This window comes from Coregonus clupeaformis, chromosome 17 (assembly GCF_020615455.1).
Source record: "Coregonus clupeaformis isolate EN_2021a chromosome 17, ASM2061545v1, whole genome shotgun sequence".
In the NCBI taxonomy this organism is placed as follows: domain Eukaryota; kingdom Metazoa; phylum Chordata; class Actinopteri; order Salmoniformes; family Salmonidae; genus Coregonus; species Coregonus clupeaformis.
In genome coordinates, this window is record NC_059208.1 from 31977259 (window position 1) to 31996418 (window position 19160).

The following is a 19160-nucleotide window of genomic DNA, read 5'->3' on the forward strand; positions in this document are numbered from 1 at the left end:
TTACATAATTGGAGCCTATTTCTTCCTATTCCCAAAAATAAGTGGTAAGCCTACCTGTTTGACAGACACAATTATGCTATCCATAGATGTCGGTATAGCCAAATACTCCAATAATGTAGCATGCACTGATTAAATACCTCCGTGCCTGGGAAAGGCTTGGTGTGTTTGGTTAAAACCTGGGCTCGAATTGAGTGAGGGTAACGCATACCCTTTGTTAAAGAAAAGAGCAAAAATGATGTCTATTGTTTGCTTTATATTTTGAAATAAATGCATAAAACGTACCCAAATTATATCTAGCGTTCTATAACGATGCTTAACTCGGTGATGCCTTATGTTAGAAACAAGCTCTAAAATGCCCGCGAAAGACGTGACTCCGATGCATATGGGGATATATTGATTCCTCTCTATGACTTTCTGGAGCTGAGCTGCAGCCTATAATATTCGAGGAGATTTTTAAAAATGGACTTTGCTATTCTATCCCTATTAATTGAGTTTTCCTCTTTCTGAAAAGAGAAGATGTTTGTTCAAACCCAGGCAGCTTTTAGGGAAGCACTTCTGTTGTTGGGTTATACAATGGACAAGCCAGCAGTAGGCAACATTTCTCTGCGTCGGTAGAGCCTCTGTCTGGGTGGAAAGGTAACTTTTGAAAGTGCCATGCTTAGATTCATAAGGCTGTCTATGATGTAATTATTTGCAAACAAGACACACTGCCGCCGAGTAAAGTTTGATTGTTTATCAACTATTGATACCGGAGCTTCGATCAGTTTCAGTATCATCTCGTGATGCACTCTTTGTTTTGGTTCTTTTCCTGGTTTTTCTATGTTGAAGACGTCTTCCTATGGAGTTTTAACATAAACATTTAGTAAGTTTCCACACTGCCATCTAGAGTGTAGGAGAAGAATTGATGACAGTAGGGAAGAAATGGTTGGTTGAAGAAATCTCTTGAGGATTCGGAGGAGCTAGCTACCTCACGTTAGTCATGCGTTGAATCAAGTTCGAAGACAATCTCGTTAGCTAGCTAAGTATTAGCAAGCTAGTAGCAGTAGCAGCTAGCTAACTAAGGTTAGCTATCGAGCTCTGTTAATGTCATGGAATTGCTGTGAATCTCTCTGGTAGGTAGCTAAGGTATTCGTTAGCATAGCCAGCTAGATAGCTACCTGTTTGTACAGATATGTCATCATTTGTTAGGACTCTGTCAGTATGCTAATTTTAGCTAGCTAGCTGACTATCAAACCTTAACATTGTTAACGTTAGCTAACAGGCCAGAAGGAGCTGCTAGACTGGTAGCTAGTTAGCCAGGAACTAGCTGTGTGGATTATGTTAGGCCACGGTGTCTGACCCATTATGTGAATATGCCTCTTGTGGTTTAACAGGATATGGCAGAGTTGAGATGCCGGAAAACAGCGGTAAAGGAGGGAGAAGAGGAGGGTGAGGAGGAACACCAGCAGTGTGAATCTGAACCTCGCTCAGAGAATTTTACAAGTAAGCAACCACACTCAATAGGTGTCAAGATACAACTGTAGGCCTACATGGTTTTTTGACAGCCAGGAAATAAATATATGTGGGTGAAGTTGTAGTTTATTCCTTTTCTTTTACCAGTGGACAAGGTTAGTCTGAAGAAGTGTTCAGAGGACACAGATGGAGCTACTTGTGGGGCTCAGGAGAAAGAGAAGGAAGATGAAGAGGAGGAGGAGAAGAAGGAAGAAGATGAAAAGGAGGAGGCAGACAGTCAGAAGCCCTCTCCTGTCAAAAGAACCCGGAGCGCCTGCAGATGTGAGTGGATCTCTTGTTATTTTCTCACTGGAAGGGTAGGGATGATTATTCTCTTTCACCAGATACTTCCTCCAATGTTATGTGAAATAGTCTGGGGACAAGGTTACTCACTGACTGACACAATCACACAGTAAAATATGTGCGTGGGTGAGTGTGTGACTTTTGTCTGACAATAACGTGATGTTCAAATGTACTTTACCCCCACTCCGCAGCGGTTATGCTTCAGAGTCTAGTGAAGCTGTTCTTTGGATGCCTGGCAGCAGTAACATGTGGCATGATGTATGCAGTGTATCTCTACACCTACCACGAGAGGAAGTTCTGGTTTTCTAGCAGACAGGTGGGTAGCGCTAGCCTGGGTACTAGTCTGTTTGTGCTACCATTCCACTCCTTGCCACTCCTTGTCATGCCACACTTGGCATGACAAGGAGTAGAAAGAAGTGGAATGATAGCCTACAGACTAGTAACCAGGCTAGGGTAGCCTGGGTCTTCCCCCAATCCATTTCTCTCTCTCTCAGCCCTCCTGTTTTTCTCTCCTTCCTCTCTTGTTCTCTTGTCCTGTCTGATAAATCGTTAAATAAGGGCCAGATGTTAACAGGAATATGAACAATGCTTACCCTACCTTTGTGCTTATTTTGTATCAGGAGCTGGAACGGGAAATCACCTTCCAGGGTGGCAGTGGACTCTACTATTACTACTACAAACACATGTTGACAGCACCCTCCTTTGAAAGAGGTAATAGCCTAATCTTGCCCCAAACAAACCAGTATCCAATACAAATCAGTGGTTTTGATATTCAAACCTGAGACAGCCTGTCTCACCCAGTCACAGTTCTACTGTAACACTATCATATGTTGCCATACTGTTACTACATCTATGGTTTTCAGTGATCATCATCATCCTCTTATTATTTCTGTCTTATGGATTCGTTGTTTTTCTGCTTTAGGGATATACGAGCTGATGAGAGACAACAGGACTGTGTCTGGTCAGACCATCAACGCAGTGGAACGCCTGTCTCTGTACCCAGAGCTTGTTACTAGCCTGCTCTATAGAGTCACAGGAAGCCAGGTCAGTCCACCACCCAGAGATAATCTCTTTCCCTTGATCAAAAAGATCTGACATGAACCTGTGTTTTTTGGCTGCGTGGCAACTTGCGTTAGTTGACGCGCTGCCTACCCACAACCTGCAGTCTTATCACCCATAGAGATGCTGGTGATGTACTCTGTGTGTGTCTGACTGGTATGGTTTCCTCCACCCATCAGGATGTAATAGAGCCAGTATACTTCTACATCGGGGTGGTGTTTGGCCTCCAGGCTGTCTACGTCACTGCCCTCTTCGTGTCCAGCTGGGTGATGAGTGGCACGTGCGTGGCTGGCATACTGGCTGTGGCCTGGTATGTCATCAACCGGTGAGAGTGTGTTCATCTCCCAATCAGACACAATGGATGCGTCCCAAGTGGCACCCTATTCCCTTTATATTGTGCGCTACTTTTAACCAGGGCCCTACGATGCAGACTATGTCTGTTTCCCCATTGTCCTGCTTTTTCCAGAGGTGTGCACTTGCACCCTCCCTGTCATGGATTTAAAAGCATAGGAGTGTTGGCTGGAGGGTAGTTTCCACCATTGTTACATCCATCAGAGAAAGTGTTCAAGTGTGATGAATCAGGACACAACCATTATCATGGTCTTGCTAGGCATTCAGACATTACAACTTAACTTGTTTTAATTCTGTCATTGTTCATTCATTGTCTCCCCAGACCAGACACAAGCAAAGTGGACTATGCCATTCCTCTGCGGGACAACTGGGCCTTGCCTTATTTCTCCTGCCAAGTTGCAGCTTTAACAGGATTCCTGAGTAATAACGTTAACTCTGCCACAGAGGTGAGCTACCTTTGCATGTTGCTCCAAATGTAACAATTACTTTTTAAATACCTAGGTCATTGGAGTAAGGGAGAGGAATAGATCATCGTTATGTGTGGGATATAGGGAATATAGAGATTCTAAGTTTGTGTTTGAAAGCTCTTCATCATACCACCTGTAGGATTTTCCCCATTAGTAAAATTGACACGTTGGCTCTCCCCTCTGTGTTGTAGATGTTCTGTTACCTCCTGATGAGTGCCACCACCTTCACCTTCATCCTGGTGTGGGATCACAGCCACTACGTGCTCTTCATCCAGGGCCTGGCACTGTTCCTGCTTGACTCCTTTGACCTGGTGCCGCCCCGCAAGGTACTTACTTACTGCCCTCCAAAGTTATTGTGATATTATCTTATTTTGAAGACCTATTTGCTGACTTCAAATGCTGACTTCCGTCTTCATGGTTCTTGCAGATGAAACATTTGCTGAAGGATATTTTGGTATGATAAAATGTCAAAGTGTTCAGTCAATTGGATATAGTCTCAGTATCTCTCTCTCTTTCTGTCTCTCTGTGTGATTGTCAAGATGGCTGACATTCACAAGGTGTACCTGAGCTCTCTCTTCCTGGCCTACATCCTCCAATTCCAGAACCCAGCCCTGCTCAGCTCCCCTCTGCTCAGCCTCCTCATCAGCACAGTGCTCGCGAGGTACTTCCAGGTAGAGATAGCTTCTCACTCACTCTGTGGAACCAAATGGCAGTTAGGCTTTGGAGCTGTAAGTTAGCTTCCACCTTTCACACAAAATTATGAAATATTGAACGTCCACTACCGTTCACACATGGAGGGAACGTTTGATTGAAGCATAAGGTGTAAATTAGTCTTTATAAGATGATGGAAGCTGCTAATGTTAGATAACAGAGGTTTCTCTGATCTTTGACAACTGCCACAATCACTTTCAAAAGTTGTCTGTGGTCTTGTTTTCAGCAAAACATGAAGATGGGCCCCCTAGTGGCCAGACTGATGAAGGTCTTTCTGCATTTCTACCTTTGCTTCACCACCGGGATCACCTACAGCTATGTGGCCAAGGTGAGAGTCCCTGAGTTTAGGTTCAGTTTCATCAATATTGTAAAATTGATGGAAATATGGGAATGTTCCCTCTCTGGATGTGTATTTGAAAGGAAATTGCAACATCTGATTAACAAACACACAACATGTTGTAGTAGATGGGATTTTAGTTGAAAAATTTAACTTTTCATGTAATATGCTTCTAATTTGATTTCCAGCGACTAATGCCAGTCAGTGAGAGTGATTTCATTTTGAGATTTCTTGAAGTGAAATTCGGACTCAACACAACAACGTGAGTTGGAACACTTTCTAACTTAGAACTGACCCAAATATTTGGCATTCAGCAATAAGACAAAGATAAGGTAATTCTAATGTGAAGTGGCCTGAAGTCTTACTGTAGTAATATTAAGTGTTCAATCATAATGTTCACTAGCAATGAACAACAGCAAATATTAAAATATTCACAAAATATTGAATGGATACTCTTCCTCAGAGACTTTGTGACCAACCGGCTCCTGTGTCAAGAATGCTTCCAGACCCCCAGTCAGGACTTTTTCCTGCGGCTTACCCAAGCATCAGTCCTGCCTTTCTACCTACTGGTCCTCCTTATCTGTCTCATATCAACACTGCAGACCATCTACAGGAGGCTCAGGTTAGAAACTACACATAGTAGACGCCAAGAGAAGCTGTTGTTTTGTGTTCTCATAATATGGTCGATTTGAAGTATGAAGGTTTTTGTATGGCCATTCAGTAATTTTTGTATCTCCATGGTGACAGTGGTGAGCCAATGAAAACGAACCTCAGACTCGAAGATGGACGAATAGGAGAGCAACCCGAGGTCATCTACCACGTTTTCCACACAATGCTGTTCGGGGCTCTGGCAATGGTCTTTGAGGGGTGTGTTCCTAAATGATTCAGGCTTACTTGCTATAACCTGTCAGACGTGGAAAAAAAAAAATGGCTGTCATTTTTCACATGTGGTGTTCAACTATGGATTGACTCTCCCGCAGGATGAAGTATTTGTGGACCCCATACGTCTGCATGTTCACAGCGTTTGGTGTGTGTTCTCCAGAGCTCTGGGTGACTTTGTTCAGGTGGCTGAGGCTGAAGTCCATCCACCCTGTGGTACTGGTGAGAGAGGCATTTTCCATTCAATTGTCTCCAAGCACCATAACCTCTACGCTTCGAGTGTGGACATGCCTCCGGCTCCATACTCATAGCTAACAAATAGATTCCAGAACACTGAACAGTCCCTTTACAAGTCAGAATGTTGAATAAACTTTATTTGAATTTACTCTACTGGTTGTCAGCTGATTTCGTCATTATGCAGTCGGAAATGTGAGACAAAATATTCACAGGAAAGTATTATTAAACCGACTTCAAAACACATGCGGGTCGCTGTGTGTGGCTATCACGGTTTGTTCATCACCTGAGGCACGCTCACACGATGTAAATACATGCTGCATGCATACTAGCCGAGCGCGTGCAGGTGTGTACATGGTTTTGCGCATGTGTCAGGTGATAGAAATCTCAGCGCAGTACCAGCGTCTTGAAAGTCAGGTTAATAATGGATATTTATTCTCACATTTCCAGAGGCATAAGGACCAACCGCAGAGACAACCAGTAGAGTAAGTTCAAATGTAAGCTATTCTGGCTTTCGGAGGTCATAAGAGGAAGCTTTCCAAACAATTGTATTGCTTTGTTTCAGACTGTGATACCTAGATATCAGTCTGATGTTTTAGGCTACAAGCACAATATCTGTTCATAATGTAAAAGTATAACATTAATATTTTGCTGCTTGTTTTACCCAAACAGGCCTTGATCTTGAGCACAGCAGTTCCAACTATCATTGGATTCAGTTTATGGAGAGAGGTGAGGTTTGCAATATACGTTAGTATCATCATGTATTAGTATTCTCATGATTTGAACTTTAACAATTAAGGTGACATTTGGAACATGTTAAATTGGCATAACCCTCTCTCCTTCTTTCAGTACTTTCCCCGTGTCATAGCAGAACTATCAGAGCTGCAGGAATTCTATGACCCAGATACAGTCGAGCTGATGAACTGGATAAAGTGTGTAATCTGCCTCACACAGATCATTTAATACCCTTTAATGCAGTTTACCTTGACTTGAGGGTTACACAGTACATTCTTACTGAGGATTCTGACCCACCAACTCATTTCTGCCTCCCTCCCTCTTTTTCTGTCTGTCCCGCCTCTGTTCCTCTCTTTCCTCTCCAGGACCCATGCCCCGATGGCGGCAGTGTTTGCAGGCAGCCCACAGCTGTTGGGATCGGTGAAGCTGTGCTCAGGTTGGACTGTGACCAGTCTGCCTCTCTACTCAGACATTGACCTGCTGAGGAGGAGTGAGGATGTGAGTATGCCTACCTGAATCATATGGTGTGCACTTAGTAGAGTAGACGCAAACAGGAGAAAATGTTATGAGATAGAAAAAAACATTCTTAATCCTACAGGTTAAAACATATCTCCCCCTGAAACATAGGATAGCTGTTCTCCCTAGCAATTTGTTTTTTCCTTCTGTCAATCCCCCCATTTGAAACCTTATGTTTTGTGTCAAATAGACGTACCAGGTGTATGCAATGAGGTCTGCGGAAGAAGTCTACAAGATTCTGTCTTTGCACAAGACGAGCTACGTGATTATCGAAGAGTCGCTGTGCAACGAGTTGAGTCCCACCAAGGGCTGCAGGATCAAAGACCTGCTGGATATCGCCAACAGCCATGTGAGTATTATGAACACCACTCCCTATACGTCAAAATTATACTAGATGCACGCACACACACACTTTGATGATAAGCTGTAAATTGTTACAGTACATAACGACGCTCTGTCGGAGCAATATAGCCTATATATACTACCGGTCAAAATTTTAGAACTACTCATTCAAGGGTCTTTCTTTATTTTTACTATTTTCTACATTGTAGAATAATAGTGAAGACATCAAAACCATGAAATAATATGTTATATTTGAGATTCTTTGCCTTGATGACAGCTTTGCACACTCTTGGCATTCTCTCAACCAGCTTCATGAGAGGGTCACCTAGAATGCATTTCAATTAACAGGTGTGCCTGCTTAAAAGTTAATTAGTTGAATTTCTTTCCTTCTTAATGCATTTGAGCCAATCAGTTGTGTTGTGACAAGGTAGGAGGGGTATACAGAAGATAGCCCTATTTGGTAAAAGACCAAGTACATATTATGGCAAGAACAGCTCAAATAAGCAAAGACAAACGACAGTCCATCATTACATTAAGACATGAAGGTCAGTCAATACAGAACATTTCAAGAACTTTGAAAGTTTCTTCAAGTGCAGTCGCAAAAACCATCAAGCGCTATGATGAAACTGGCTTTCGTGAGGACCGCCACAGGAATGGAAGACCCAGAGTTACCTCTGCTGCAGAGGATAAGTTCATTAGAGTTACCAGCCTCAGAAATTGCAGCCCAAATAAATGCTTCACAGAGTTCAAGTCACAGACACATCTCAGCATCAACTGTTCCAATAAGAAGAAGAGACTTGCTGGGGCCAAGAAACACGAGCAATGGACATTAGGGCGGCAGGTAGCTTAGTGGTTAAGAGCGTTGTGCCATTAACCGAAAGGTTGCTGGTTCTAATCCCCGAGCCGACTAGGTGAAAAATCTGTTGATGTGCCCTTGAGCAAGGCACTTAACCCTAATTGCTCCTGTAAGTCACTCTGGATAAGAGCGTCTGCTGAATGACTAAAATGTTAAAAAAATTAGACTGGTGGAAATGCGTCCTTTGGTCTGGATTACAAATGGGAGATTTCTGGTTCCAACCGCCGTGTCTTTGTGAGATGCGGTGTGGGTGAACGGATGATCTCTGCATGTGTATCTCCCACCGTAAAGCATGGAGGAGGATGTGTTATGGTGTGGGGGTGCTTTGCTGGTGACACTGTCTGTGATTGATTTTATAATTCAAGGCACACCTAACCAGCATGGCTAACACAGCATTCTGCAGCGATACGTCATCCCATCGACAGTGGGACTGTCATTTGTTTTTCAACAGGACAATGACCCAACACCCCTCCAGGCTGTGTAAGGGCTATTTTACCAAGAAGGAGAGTGATGGAGTGCTGCATCAGATGACCTGGCCTCCACAATCCCCCGACCTCAACCAAATTGAGATGGTTTGGGATGAGTCAGACCGTGGGAACTCCTTCAAGACAGTTGGAAAAGCATTCCATGTTAAGTTGGTTGAGAGAATGCCAAGAGTCTGCAAAGATGTCATCAAGGCAAAGGGTGGCTATTTGAAGAATCTGTTTAAAACTTTTTTGGTTACTATATGATTCCATATGTGTTATTTCATAGTTTTGATGTCTTCACTATTATTCTACAATGTAGAAAATAGTAAAAATAGAGAAAAACCCTTGAATGAGTCGGTGTTCTAAAACCTTTGACCGGTAGTGTACATGATTGCTTTCTTGCACATTACTGTTCTTTCTTGCTTTGACTTTTGCCGTCCTTCCTCCACCAGGTGGTGTATGACAAAGGCGAGATGTACTCCTTCTCCAAACATGGGCGATTCTGTCATGAGATAAAGATGAACTATTCGCCCTACACCAACTACTTCTCAAGGGTTTTCTGGAACAGGTCCTATCACGTCTACAAAGTCAACTCTGTCATCTCCTTCCAGTACTGAAGACAGCTCAGCTTCAGTCTAACTACTGAGCCAATACTTTCTTCTGTCTCTGCAGTGTCTGTTACCATAGTTGGATGCAATACAACCCCTTCGCAGTTGATTCTCGTAAAATCAGTGGAAGCGTGTTGATTGAATATTCAGTCCCCCTTTGACATTCTACAGGGAGTGTAAATTGTCTTGATATTCTGCACAGTAACAAATAGAAAACCCACACATGTAACAGAGTGAGATCCATGATGAGAACATTCAGTTGGTCCCCCAATTGTTGCATGTCAGATAAGTGGTCAAACTCTTAATGAATAGTTAGGAGCGAAGTTCACAATGCCATGTGAATCATAGTACTGTATTTCGTTTTCCAAAACACAAATTACTGTGATGCCTTGAGTGAAAGCAAAGCACACATGCATGTAAGGGCTACAGGTCCACTATTCTCTTCTTGTCATTATTTACCTCTTAATACTGACGCACATGCAGTGCATGTGTGCTTTTAAAGATTAAAGTTTGCTGCTTTGTGTCTTAGGATGTATTTGGCTGCACGGCCCCATTTCTTCTGTATGATGTAAAAAGGAAGGATGAGGATGAGTAGAGCTCACTCTTAAGCCTTATGGCAGGGTTTCCAATTTGGCCTGCGGGTGGTTGTATTTGGCCCCCCCAAGTGTTCTGAGGAAAAAAAATATATATATACAGTGCATTTGGAAAGTATTCAGACCCCTTGACTTTTTCCACATTTTGTCACGTTACAGCCTTATTCTAAAACTGAATAATTTCCCAATGCACTCTTTGTGTGTATGTGTATATAAACTCAGCAAAAAAAGAAACGTCCCTTTTTCAGGACCCTGTCTTTCAAAGATAATTTGTAAAAATCCAAATAACTTCACAGATCTTCATTGTAAAGGGTTTAAACACTATTTCCCATGCTTGTTTAATGAACCATAAACAATTAATGAACATGCAGCTGTGGAATGGTCGTTAAGACACTAACAGCTTACAGACGGTAGACAATTAAGGTCACAGTTATGAAAACTTAGGACACTAAAGAGGCCTTTCTACTGACTCTGAAAAACACCAAAAGAAAGATGCCAGGTTCCCTGCTCATCTGCATGAACATGCCTTAGGCATGCTGCAAGGAGGCATGAGTACTGCAGATGTGGCCAGGGCAATAAATTGCAATGTCCGTGCTGTGAGACGCCTAAGACAGCGCTACAGGGAGACAGGACGTGACAGTTGATCGTCCTCGCAGTGGCAGACCACGTGTAACAACACCTGCACAGGATCGGTACATCCGAACATCACACCTGCGGGACAGGTACAGGATGGCAACAGCAACTGCCCGAGTTACACCAGGAACGCACAATCCCTCCCATCAGTGCTCAGACTGTCTGCAATAGGCTGAGAGAGGCTGGACTGAGGGCTTGTAGGCCTTTTGTAAGGCAGGTCCTCACCGGCAACAACGTCGCCTATGGGCACAAACCCACCATCGCTGGACCAGACCAGCAAAAAGTGGTCTTCACTGACGAGTCGCGGTTTTGTCTCACCAGGGGTGATGGTCGGATTCGCGTTTATCGTCGATGGAATGAGCGTTACACCGAGGCCTGTACTCTGGAGTGGGATTGATTTGGAGGTGGAGGGTCCGCAATGGTCTGGGGCGGTGTGTCACAGCATCATCGGACTGAGTTTGTTGTCATTGCAGGCAATCTCAACGCTGTGCGTTACAGGGAAGACATCCTCCTCCCTCGTGGTACCCTTCCTGCATGGTCATCCTGACATGACCCTCCAGCATCACAATGCCACCAGCCATATTGCTCGTTCCGTGTGTGATTTCCTGCAAGACATGAATGTCAGTGTTCTGCCATGGCCAGCGAAGAGCCTTGATCTCAATCCCATTGAGCACGTCTGGGACCTGTTGGATCGGAGGGTGAGGGCTAGGGCAATTCCCCCCAGAAATGTCCAGGAACTTGCAGGTGCCTTGGTGGAAGAGTGGGGTAACATCTCACAGCAAGAACTGGCAAATCTGGTGCAGTCCATGAGGAGGAGATGCACTGCAGTACTTAATGCAGCTGGTGGCAACACCAGATACTGACTGTTACTTTTTATTTTGACCCCCCCTTTGTTCAGGGACACATTATTCAATTTCTGTTAGTCACATGTCTGTGGAACTTGTTCAGTTTATGTCTCAGTTGTTGAATCTTGTTATGCTCATACAAATATTTGCACATGTTAAGTTTGCTGAAAATAAACGCAGTTGACAGTGAGAGGACGTTACTTTTTTTGCTGAGTTTATATACACTACCGGTCAAAGGTTTTAGAACACCTACTCATTCAAGGGTTTTTCTTTATTTTTACTATGTTGTACATTGTAGAATAATAGTGAAGTCATCAAAACTATGAAATAACACATATAGAATCATGTAGTAACCAAAAAAGTGTTAAATAAATCAAAATATATTTTATATTTGAGATTCTTCAAATAGCCACCCTTTGCCTTGATGACAGCTTTGCACACGCTTGGCATTCTCTCAACCAGTTCTATGAGGAAGTCAGCTGGAATGCATTTCAATTAACAGGTGTGCCTTCTTAAAAGTTAATTTGTGGAATTTATTTCCTTCTTAATGTGTTTGAGCCAATCAGTTGTGTTGTGACAAGGTAGGGGGGGTGTATGAAGAAGATAGCTCTATTTGGTAAAAGACCAAGTCCATATTATGGCAAAAACAGCTCAAATAAGCAAAGAGAAATGACAGTCCACCCTTACTTTAAGACATGAAGGTCAGTCAATACAGAAAATGTCAAGAACTTTGAAAGTTTCTTCAAGTGCAGTCGCAAAAACCATCAAGAGCTATGATGAAACTGGATCTCATGAGGACCACCAAAGGAATGGAAGACCCAGAGTTACCTCTGCTGCAGAGAAAAGTTCATTAGAGTTACCAGCCTCAGAAATTGTAGCCCAAATAAATGCTTCACAGTGTTCAAGTAACAGACATATCTCAACATCAACTGTTCAGAGGAGACTGTGTGAATCAGGCCTTCATGGTCGAATTGCTGCAAAGAAACCAATACTAAAGGACACCAATAAGAAGAAGACACTTGCTTGGGCCAAGAAACACGAGTAATGGACATTAGACCGGTGGAAATATGTGCTTTGGTCTGGAGTCCAAATTGGAGATTTTTGGTTCCAACTGCCGTGTCGCTGTGAGACGCAGTGTGGGTGAACGGATGATCTCACGTGCATTTACCACCGTAAAGCATGGAGGAGGAGGTGTTATGGTGTGGGGGTGCTTTGCTGGTGACACTGTATGTGATTTATTTAGAATTCAAGGCACACCTAACCAGCATGGCTACCACAGCATTCTGCAGAGATACACTATCCCATCGGGTTTGGGCTTAGTTGGACTAGCATTTGTTTTTCAACAGGACAATGACCCAACACACCTCCAGGCTGTGTAAGTGCTATTTGTCCAAGAAAGAGAGTGATGGAGTGCTGGATCAGATGACCTGGCCTCCACAATCCCCCGACCTCAAGCAAATTGAGATGGTTTGAGATGAGTCGGACCGCAGAGTGAAGGAAAAGCATCCAACAAGTGCTAAGCATATGTGGGAACTCGTTAGAGGCTGTTGGAAAAGCATTCCAGGTGAAGCTGGTTAAGAGAATGCCAAGAGTGTGCAAAGCTGTCATCAAGGCAAAGGGTGGCTATTTGAAGAATCTCATAACATATTTTTTTATTTTTTTTAAACACTTTTGCTTACTACATTATTCCATATGTGTTATTCCATAGTTTTCATGGCTTCACTATTATTCTACAATGTAGAAAATAGTAAAAATGAAGTAAAAACCCTTGAATGAGTAGGTGTTATAAAACTTTTCACCTGTAGTGTATGTACAGTTGAAGTCGGAAGTTTACATACACCTTAGCCAAATACATTTAAACTCAGTTTTTCACAATTCCTGACATTTAATCCTATTAAAAACTCCCTGTCTTAGGTCAGTTAGGATTAAGAATGTGAAATGTCAGAATAATAGTAGAGAGAATTATTTATTTCAGCTTTTATTTCTTTCATCACATTCCCAGTGGGTCAGAAGTTTACATATACTCAATTAGTATTGGTAGCATTGCCTTTAAATTGTTTAAACTTGGGTAAAATGTGTCGGGTAGCCTTCCACAAGCTTCCCACAATAAATTGGGTGAATTTTGGCCCATTCCTCCTGACAGAGCTGGTGTAACTGAGTCAGGTTTGTAGGCCTCCTTGCTCGCACACGCTTTTTCAGTTCTGCCCACAGATTTTCTATAGGGTTGAGGTCAGGGATTTGTGATGGCCACTCCAATACCTTGACTTTGTTGTCCTTAAGCCATTTTGCCACAACTTTGCAAGTATGCTCGGGGTCATTGTCCATTTGGAAGACCCATTTGCGACCAAGCTTTAACTTCCTGACTGATGTCTTGAGATGTTGCTTCAATATATCCACATAATTTTCCTTCCTCATGATGCCGTCTATTTTGTGAAGTGCACCAGTCCCTCCTGCAGCAAAGCACCCCCACAGCATGATGCTGCCTCCCCTGTGCTTCACGGTTGGGATGGTGTTCTTCGGCTTGCAACCATCCCCCTTTTTCCTCCAAACATAACAATGGTCATTATGGCCAAACAGTTCTATTTTAGTTTCATCAGACCAGAGGACATTTACGACCTTTGTCCCCATGTGCAGTTGCAAACCGTAGTCTGGCTTTTTTATGGCGGTTTTGGAGCAGTGGCTTCTTCCTTGCTGAGCGGCCTTTCAGGTTATGTCGATATAGGACTCGTTTTACTGTGGATATAGATACTTTTGTACCTGTTTCCTCCAGCATCTTCACAAGGTCCTTTGCTGTAGTTCTGGGATTGATTTGCACTTTTCGCACCAAAGTACGTTCATCTCTAGGAGACAGAACGCGTCTCCTTCCTGAGCGGTATGACGGCTGCGTGGTCCCATGGTGTTTATACATGCGTACTATTGTTTGTATAGATGAACGTGGTACATTCAGCCATTTGGAAATTGCTCCCAAGGATGAACCAGACTTGTGGAGGTCTACAAAAAAGATTCTGAGGTCTTGGCTGATTTCTTTTGATTTTCGCATGATGTCAAGTAAAGAGGCACTGAGTTTGAAGGTAGGCCTTGAAATACATCCACAGGTACACCTCAAATTGACTCAAATTATGTCAATTAGCCTATCAGAAGCTTCTAAAGCCATGACATAATTTTCTGGAATTTTCCAAGCTGTTTAAAGGCACAGTCAACTTAGTGACTTCGGACCCACTGGAATTGTGATACAGTGAATTATAAGTGAAATAATCTGTCTGTAAACAATTGTTGGAAAAATTACTTGTGTCATGCACAAAGTAGGTGTCCTAACTGACTTGCCATAACTATAGTTTGTTAACAAGAAATTTGTGGAGTGGTTGAAAAACTAGTTTTTAGAATTCAACTGTATTTATGTACAGTACAAGTCAAATGTTTGGACACACCTACTCATTCAAGGGTTTTTCTTTATTTTTACTATTTTCTACATTGTAGAACAATAGTGAAGACATCAAAACTATGAAATAACACATATGGAATCATGTAGTAACCAAAAAAGTGTTAAACAAATCAGATGGGATGGCGTATGGCTGCAGAATGCTGTGGTAGCCATGCTGGTTAAGTGTACCTTGAATTCTAAAATAATCACAGACAGTGTCACCAGCAAAGCACCCCCACACCATAACGCCTCCTCCTCCATGGTTTACGGTGGGAAATACACATGCGGAGATCATCCGTTCACCCACACCGTGTCTCAAAAAGCCACAGCGGTTGGAACCAAAAATCTCCAATTTGGACTCCAGACCAAAGGACAAATTTCCACCGGTCTAATGTCCATTGCTCGTGTTTCTTGGCTCAGGCAAGTCACTTCTTCTTATTGGTGTCCTTTAGTAGTGGTTTCTTTGCAGCAATTCGACCATGAAGGCCTGATTCACACAGTCTCCTCTGAACAATTGATGTTGAGATATGTCTGTTACTTGAACTCTGTGAAGCATTAATTTGGGCTTAAATTTCTGAGGCTGGTAACTCTAATGTACTTGTCCTCTGCAGCAGAGGTAACTCTGGGTCTTCCATTCCTGTGGCTGTCCTCATGAGAGCCAGTTTCATCAAATTAGTGGATTCGGCTATTTCAGCCATACCTTTTGCTGACAGGTGTATAAAATCGAGCACACAGCCATGCAATCTCCATAGACTAACATTGGTAGTAGAATGTCCTTACTGAAGAGTTAATTGACTTTCAAAGTGGCACCGTCATAGGATGCCACCTTTCCAACAAGTCAGCTCGTAAAATTTCTGCCCTGCTAGAGCTGCCCCTGTCAACTGTAAGTGCTGTTATTGTGAAGTGGAAACGTCTAGGACAGGGTTCTTCAATTCCTGTCCTGGAGGGCCAAAACACTTTTGTTTTTTATTTCTACCTGGTAGTTAATTGCACTCACCTGGTGTCCCAGGTCTGAATTAGCCCCTGATTAGAAGGAGAGGATGAAAAACAGAGGTGTTTCGGCCCTCCAGGACCGGAATTGAAGAACCCTGGTCTAGGAGCAACAACGGCTCAACCAGAAAAGTGGTAGTCCACACAATCTCACAGAACGGGACCACTGAAGCGCTTAGCGCTTAAAAATCATCTGTCCTTGGTTGCAACACTCACTACCGCGTTCCAAACTGCCTCTGGAAGCAACGTCAGCAAAATAACTGTTCATCGGGAGCTTCATGAAATGGGTTTCCATGGCCGAGCAGCTGCACACAAGCCTAAGATTACCATGCGCAATGCCAAGCGTAGGCTGGAGTGGTGTAAAGCTCACCACCATTGGAGCAGTGGAAACGCATTCTCTGGAGTGATGAATCACGCTTCACCATCTGGCAGTCCAACGGATGAATCTGGGTTTGGCGGATGCCAGGAGCACGCTACCTGCCCCAATGCATAGTGCCAACTGTAAAGTTTGGTGGAGGAGGAATAATGGTCTGGGGCTGTTTTTATTGGTTAGGGCTAGGCCCCTTAGTTCCAGTGAAGAGAAATCTTAATGCTACCGCATACAATGACATTCTAGACGATTCTGTGCTTCCAATTTTGTGGCAACAGTTTGGGGAAGGCCCTTTCCTGTTTCAGCATGACAATGCCCCCGTGCACAAAGCGAGTTCCATAAAGAAATGGTTTGAGATCTGTGTGGAAGAACTTGACTGGCCTGCACAGAGCCCTGACCTCAACCCCATCGAACACCTTTGGGATGAATTGGAACTCCGACTGCTAGCCAGGCCTAATTGCCCTTCTATTGCCTTACCTCCAAAACTTGCTACATTTGCACACACTGTATATATCTTTTCTGTTGTATTTTTTTTTGATTTTATGTTTTTTTACCCCATATGTAACTCTGTGTTGTTGTTTTTATCGCACTGCTTTGCTTTATCTTGGCCAGGTCGCAGTTGTAAATGAGAACTTGTTCTCAACTGGCTTACCTGGTTAAATAAAGGTTACATAATAAAAATTAAAATAAAAAATCAGCTTGCGGCTGAATAGAAGCAAGTCCCCACAACAATGTTCCAGAATCTAGTGGAAAGCCTTCCCAGAAGAGTGGAGGCTGTTATAGCAGAAAAGGGGGCACCAACTCCATATTAATGCCCATGATTTTTGGAATGAGATGTTCGAACAGCAGGTATCCACATACTTTTGATAATGTAGTGTATGATGAACCCACAGATGGAGGAATTGAATTTTCAGTCATATGGACCACAGCATTATGTAAATCTGTATAAGCGCCACAAAAGTAACATCAATGGTCCACCACTGGTGGTATTGGAATAGACTTGTCAAACAAATGTCAGACTATCAGTCTACCTGGAAGTTGCTTTTGGTTGTAATAATTTAAATTGAAGAAAATATGTTTCTGGCATAATAAAGTTCATCCAAAATGTCCATGGAAGTTATGTACTTCCGAAAGTATTCACCCCCCTTGCCATTTTTCCTATTTTGTTGCCTTACAACCTGGAATCAAAATGGATTTTTTGGGGGTTTGTATCATTTGATTTACACACCATGCCTACCAAATGTCGCCACCTTTTGCAGCAATTACAGCTGCAAGCCTCTTGGGGTATGTCTCTATAAGCTTGGCACATCTAGCCACTGGGATTTTCGCCCATTCTTCAAGGCAAAACTGCTCCAGCTCCTTCAAGTTGGATGGGTTCCACTGGTGTACAGCAATCTTTAAGTCATACCCCCGATTCTCAATTGGATTGAGGTCTGGGCTTTGACTAGGTCATTCCAATACATTTAAATGTTTCCTCTTAAACCACTCAAGTGTTGCTTTAGCAATTTGCTTAGGGTCATTGTCCTGCTGGAAGGTGAACCTCTGTCCCAGTCTCAAATCTCTGGAAGACTGAAACAGGTTTCCCTCAAGAATTTCCCTGTATTTAGCGCCATCCATCATTCCTTCAATTCTGACCAGTTTTCCAGTCCCTGCCGATGAAAAACATCCCCACAGCATGATGCTGCCACCACCATGCTTCACTGTGGGGATGGTGTTCTCGGGGTGATGAGAGGTGTTGGGTTTGCGCCAGACATAGTGTTTTGCGCCAGACATAGCTTTTTCCTTGAAGGCTAAAAAGCTCAATTTTAGTCTCATCTGACCAGAGTACCTTCTTCCATATGTTGGGGAGTCTCCCACTTGCCTTTTAGCGACCACCAAACGTGTTTCCTTTGTTTTTTCTTCAAGCAATGGCTTTTTTTCTGGCCACTCTTCCGTAAAGCCCAGCTCTATGGAGTGTACGGCTTAAAGTGGTCCTATGGACAGATACTCCAATCTCCGCTGTGGAGCTTTGCAGCTCCTTCAAGGTTATCTTTGGTGTCTTTGTTGCCTCTCTGATTAATGCCCTCCTCGCCTGGTCCGTGAGTTTTGGTGGGCGGCCCTCTCTTGGCAGGTTTGTTGTAGTGCCATATTCTTTCAATTTTTTAATAATGGATTTAATGGTGCTCCGTGGGATGTTCAAAGTTTCTGATATTTTTTTATAACCCAACCCTGATCTGTACTTCTCCACAACTTTGTCCCTGACCTGTTTGGAGAGCTCCTTGGTCTTCATGGTGCCGCTTGCTTGGTGGTGCCCCTTGCTTAGTGGTGTTGCAGACTCTGGGGCCTTTCAGAACAGGTGTATATACTGAGATCATGTGACACTTAGATTGCACAGAGGTGGACTTTATTTAACTAATAATGTGACTTCTGAAGGTAATTGGTTGCACCAGATCTTATTTAGGGGCATCATAGCAAAGGGGTGAATACATATGCACGCACCACTTTTCCGTTATTTATTTATTTTTGAACTTTTTGAAACAATTTCTTTTTTTCATTTCACTTCACCAATTTGGACTATTTTGTGTATGTTCATTACATGAAATCCAAATAAAAATCTATTTAAATTACAGGTTGTAATGCAACAAAATAGGAAAAATCAGCAAGCTGTTCGATAGCTAACCCGATCTGTGTTGATTGACAGTTTGCTGGTCCAATCAGAGGGCTGACAGTGCCAGCCAGGCACTGTAATAGCTTGTTATTTTTTCCCTCTTTTAACTAACAAATCGGAAGATTAGGCTAACATCTGCAATATGTGAAGACAACAACCTCTCCCTCAACGTGACCAAGACAAAGGAGATGATTGTGAAATACAGGAGAAAAAAAAAGAGGACTGAGCACGCCCCCATTCTCATCGACGGTGCTGTAGTGGAACAGGTTGAGAGATTCAAGTTCCTTGGTGTCCACATCACCAAC

The 19160-nt window shown here is 43.1% G+C and overlaps 1 protein-coding gene across 5 annotated transcripts; it reads left to right on the forward strand.

Moving 5' to 3' along the window:
- Nucleotides 1-344: 344 nt before the first annotated feature.
- LOC121586258 (probable C-mannosyltransferase DPY19L4) lies at nt 345-9879 on the forward strand. Of its 5 annotated transcripts, none has more exons than XM_041902814.1 (20): nt 345-636; nt 1374-1482; nt 1600-1773; nt 1986-2110; nt 2415-2505; nt 2717-2838; nt 3033-3178; nt 3527-3650; nt 3863-3997; nt 4211-4342; nt 4609-4710; nt 4908-4981; nt 5183-5341; nt 5467-5586; nt 5700-5820; nt 6505-6561; nt 6682-6764; nt 6933-7065; nt 7274-7432; nt 9201-9879. In XM_041902814.1, exons 2-20 carry the CDS (start codon nt 1377-1379, stop codon nt 9363-9365), a joined length of 2328 nt encoding a protein of 775 aa, XP_041758748.1. In that variant the 5' UTR covers nt 345-636; nt 1374-1376; the 3' UTR covers nt 9366-9879. The 5 variants fall into 5 exon arrangements, with proteins under 5 accessions (XP_041758748.1, XP_041758750.1, XP_041758751.1 ...); XM_041902816.2 differs by lacking the exon at nt 345-636 and adding an exon at nt 662-862; XM_041902817.2 differs by lacking the exons at nt 345-636; nt 9201-9879 and adding exons at nt 888-1112; nt 8733-8772.
- Nucleotides 9880-19160: the final 9281 nt, after the last annotated feature.

Excerpts from the sequence above, each read along its gene's own strand:
- LOC121586258 (XM_041902814.1), top strand. The coding sequence starts at position 1,377 with ATGGCAGAGTTGAGATGCCGGAAAACAGCGGTAAAGGAGGGAGAAGAG. Across the intron at positions 2,839-3,032 it reads ATAGAGTCACAGGAAGCCAG|GATGTAATAGAGCCAGTATA; the intron begins GTCAGTCCACCA and ends TCCACCCATCAG. Across the intron at positions 7,433-9,200 it reads TGGATATCGCCAACAGCCAT|GTGGTGTATGACAAAGGCGA; the intron begins GTGAGTATTATG and ends TTCCTCCACCAG.